The sequence below is a fragment of the Pipistrellus hanaki genome (assembly GCF_964339955.1).
Source record: "Pipistrellus hanaki genome assembly, chromosome: 1".
In the NCBI taxonomy this organism is placed as follows: Eukaryota; Metazoa; Chordata; class Mammalia; order Chiroptera; family Vespertilionidae; genus Pipistrellus; species Pipistrellus hanaki.
The window spans coordinates 72,423,494-72,427,985 of NC_140503.1; the positions used below are offsets into that span (position 1 = coordinate 72,423,494).

Below are 4,492 nucleotides of genomic sequence, written 5' to 3' on the forward strand. Positions count from 1 at the left end.
CCTTGGCTTGCACCTCCTTCCCTTGGCAGTTACCCCAGCCCCACCTTGCTCCAGGTGCTTGGGGATGACAGACAGGAGACTCCTTGGGTGAAGCTCAGGTGTGTCAGGGGCAGCGTCTTCCCAGCACTGGAAACCCCGCTGGCCTCATCCTGTCTCCCCTCTGCGCTCCTCCTCTGAGGAGGGGGCTGCTCCAGCAGCCAGTCCCCACGCCTAATGTGGGACCAGGGAGAAGTGAAGCCACAAATCACATGCCTTCCTTGCCCATTCTGGCTGCAGCACAGCTTTTCTTCAGCGTCCCTTTCCCCCACCTGACACACGCGCGCACACACACACACACACACACACACACACACACACAAAGCCCCGTCGTGCTCATTCCAGCCTTCACTCCGCTCCGGGATGGCTCTGCAGGATGTGTGCAAGTGGCAGGCCCCAGACGCGCAGGGCCTGTCTCCGCACCTGCCTCCGGCCGGCGGCTGGGCCGTGCCCCGGGGCTGTGACCCTCACACCTTCGTGCAGACCCACGGCCCCAAGCTCGCCCACGGCACCACCACGCTGGCCTTCCGCTTCCGCCACGGGGTCATCGCCGCAGCCGACACCCGCTCCTCCTGCGGCGGCTACGTGGCGTGTCCCGCTTCCCGCAAGGTCATCCCCGTCCACCAGCACCTGCTGGGCACCACCTCGGGCACCTCGGCGGACTGCTGCACGTGGTACCGGGTGCTGCGGCGGGAGCTGCGGCTGCGGGCGCTGCGGGAGGGCCAGCTGCCCAGCGTGGCCGGCGCCGCCAAGCTCCTGTCCACCATGCTGTCCCGCTACCGGGGCCTGGACCTGTGCGTGGCCACCGCCCTCTGCGGCTGGGACCGCTCCGGCCCTGCCCTCTTCTACGTCTACAGCGACGGCACCCGCCTGCAGGGGGACATCTTCTCGGTGGGGTCCGGGTCCCCCTATGCCTACGGCGTGCTGGACCGCGGCTACCGCTTCGACATGAGCACCCAGGAAGCCTACGCCCTGGCCCGCCGCGCCGTGGCCCACGCCACCCACCGCGACGCCTATTCCGGAGGCTCCGTAGACCTTTTCCACGTGCGAGAGAGTGGGTGGGAGTACGTGTCCCGCAACGATGCCTGGGTGCTGTACTCGGAGCTGCAGAAGCTCCCGGAGCCAGAGGAGCAAGAGGAGGAGGAGGCCGGCCAGGCCCAACCTGAGCCTGCCACCCCCCACGGCGCTGGTGACGGTGGGGAACTCTCTGTGGGACTCAGAGACTGAGACGCTGTAAGAAAGGGCAGGACTTGGGGGCACCCAGTGCGGGGAGTGGGTGACGCACGGGTGTGAGCAGCCTCACAGCCTCTGGCTCCAGTCCACATGGGTGGCCCATTTCATTTGTTCCAAGTCCCCCTCTCTTCCTGCAACCCCGAGCTACCAATGGTTCTGTCCAGCGTGTCCCTAGGGGCACCCAATAGATTGGTCCAGCCTCCTGCTCAGCGCCAAGTTCTTTCAGAAATCCTTGCTGCGTGCCTGCTGTGTGCCAGACGCTGTGCGAGGTGCCAGACCCTCCTTTCTTGCCATCCTCTTCTCTGCTTTCTCCACCCCCCTCCCTCGGTCTTCCTTCCTCCTCCCATTTTAGTCCTCATCTCAGCTTCAGAGCCTGTCATTTTCTCAGCTTGCTAAGGAGGGGAAGCCAGGAGGGGGGTGAGGTGGGGGGCAGCCCAAAGGGCCCAGGCTGGAGAGGCAGGGCAGAGCGTTGCGGGCCCCTGGTGGGTGGCGACGGGCTTCTCACCTGCTCTCCTCTACTGCCCCCCCCCCCGACACCCCCATCTCATTCTAACTGAGTGAGTACAGTTCTCGAGGTAACCCTCTGAGGTAAAAATTATCCTCATTTTACAGAAGAGGAGACCTTGCCCGAGGTCACACAGTGAGCGGCAGGGGTGAGACTTGGACCTAGACCTTGGGCTCCAACACAAAGCTCCTTTAGCACAACTCCTCCTCCCAGGTCCTCTGCCTCGCTTTCCTCCCTGCCACCAGGACAGAGCCCTGCAGGCATCTGGGGAGGGCGGTGGGGAGAGTAGCGGGCCAAGCCCATGCCAGTGGCCAGGGGTGACTGAACCCCGAGGATCCCGAGGGCTGGCGGGAGGGTGAGCCCGGGAGGCTGCTCCCCCTGAGCCTCAGTGCCCTGCCTTCCAGGGCCTGGAACCGGCACCCCAGCTCACCTGTGCGCTTTCGGTTGCTGCTGCTGCCAGACTCCTCCTCCTCCTCCTTCCGGCCCACCATCTTCCCTTTGCTTTCCTTCCAGCCTCTGAGGCACGCAGGAAAGAGGGAGATGGCTGTGCCCCTGGGAACGATCCAGTTATCAGGGCTTCTCCTGCCCCTCCTGGCCCCCTCCTGCTCCCTCACAGGCCCTGATGTGGAGCTGCAGGCTGGCCGCTCCAGGAGGGACACCCCCAGCCCCTCCGGATCCCAGAGACAGCACGGTCAGCCAGGAGATGGGCCTGAAGGAAGGCTGCTGAGCCGTCTTTCTCCGATCCCACTCCTACAGCGTCCATTACACGGATAACAGACACCTCTCCCCGCCCCCCGTCTCCCCTCCCCCTCCCCACTCCTCTCAGCCCCTAGCCCTTCCTTGAGTTCAACCCTGCCCCTCAGGCTAAGCGCTCCTCCAGGCGGAGCTGGCCAGACTGAGGAGACCCCCAGGCTCAGGCCTTCGGGGGGATGACTGGAGATGAGGGAGGAAAGGCCAGGGAGCACTAGGAAGGAAAGCAGTGGGGACCGAGGGGCTGAAATTGTGATAGGGAAAAGCGGCTGTAGAAAGGTGCCCAGGCCTGGCCCATGTGGCTCATGGTTGAGCATCGATCTATGAACCAGGAGGTCACAGTTCGATTCCCAGTCAGGACACATGCTCAGGTTGCAGGCTCGATCCGCAGTGGGGGGCTTAAAGGAAGCAGCCGATCAATGATTCTCTCTCAATATTGATGTTTCTATCTTTCTCTCCCTCTCCCTTCCTTTCTGAAATAAATAAAAGTATATTTAAAAGAAAAAAGGTGTCCAGGCCCTAGCTGGTTTTTCTCAGTAGTTAGAGTGGCAGCCCATGGACCAAAGGGTCATGGGTTCAATTCCCAGTCAAGGGCATGTACCTTGGTCCCTGGCCCTGGTCCGGGCGTGCAGGAGGCAGCCCATCAATGTGTCTCTCTCTCCTCCTCCCTCCCTTCCACTCTCTCTGAAACTCAATGGAAAAAATATATTGGAGTAAGGATTAAAAAAAAAAGTTGCCCAGTACAGGAGGACCAGCCCTTCGAGCCAGGGTCCAGAATATGGCCACTGGCCTGTTCAGCAACCCTTCTTCACCCCTTGCCTGGTCCTCAGCCTCAGGGAAGGAAAGGAGGGACTCTGGAAAGAGTAACTGGGGTCAGGGACCCTGGCTAGCATAGGAGGAAGGGCAGCTTTGGCTAGGATTCCAGTGATTAATGGAATCAGGCATAAGAGAGTGCCTCTCCATGTGCAGTGATGTGTGTGGGTCTTGAGTCCTGGTATGAGTGATCCAGGACAGGTGTGTGCACATGAGTGTGACGGGTGATGTATGTGTGGTTCCTGAGTGCAGAGAGGGGAAACAGACTGGAAAAGAAGGAGCAACACTTGGGTGAGGAGAGCAAGACCTTACTGGGGAGAAAGCCAGGCCTTGTCACTTCCTTTGAGAAAACGCTCCAGAGCAGCAGTTGCCAACCTTTTGGACCTCACAGACCGCCAGTCATCTGAGGCCATGGGTTGGTGACCCACTGCTCCAGAGTAAAGAGGAGGTCAGGGCTCATCCCACCCCTTCTACGCCCTCCTACCCTTATCCTGAGGCCCTGCGAGTGAGAAGTAGAGAAAGGGAGTGGTGGCCTGGAGCCTGGATTGCCAGCTGAGCCCAGAAAAAGGCTTTCTGGGAACGGCATGTAGCTCAGTCTCCTGGGACGGTCTGTGCCCCTTCACTTCCTATAGACTGGGAGGGAGGATGGGATCCAGACAAAGAGAGCAGCATAGGAGGGGAGTCCTCCTTCCTGCGGCTCCTTTACCCATTGTCTCTCCCCTTTTCTTTTTCTTTCATGGTCCCGCCCTTCTTCACTCCTCTGACAGGTTCTGTCCTTCCAAGAGATAAGGCATCTGAGACCAGAGATAAGCCCAAGGGTCTTGCTGACAAGCCTGTTTCCCCATGCCGTGTCCCCGCTAAGTTTAATGAGTTGCGGAGGACTGGCCCAGAAGAGGGTGTGGGGAGGGTTGGAAGAGCAGGCAAATGTATGCATTCACATCAACACACCCCTCACTACCTAGGAGTGGCCCATGGTCAGTTCTCCTTTTCTCCACTTAGTCCTGAAGCTTGATGCAGATATCAGAGAGACCAAAGGGGCAGAGATCTTGCCTGAACTGGAAGACCTTGTTCCTCTGACACCTGCTTAGTGTGCTGCTTCCTCACCGTCACCTGAGGCCTTTGGGGACAGACAGCCTGCTCTCGCACAGGCCTTTG

At 60.3% G+C, this 4,492-nt stretch overlaps 1 protein-coding gene across 1 annotated transcript; it reads left to right on the top strand.

Moving 5' to 3' along the window:
* Positions 1 to 399: 399 nt before the first annotated feature.
* On the top strand, positions 400 to 1,263 carry PSMB11 (proteasome subunit beta 11; the record flags this gene model as incomplete). The annotated part of the gene is made up of 1 exon (XM_084880010.1): positions 400 to 1,263. One exon carries the CDS (start codon positions 400 to 402, stop codon positions 1,261 to 1,263), a length of 864 nt encoding a protein of 287 aa, XP_084736136.1.
* Positions 1,264 to 4,492: the final 3,229 nt, after the last annotated feature.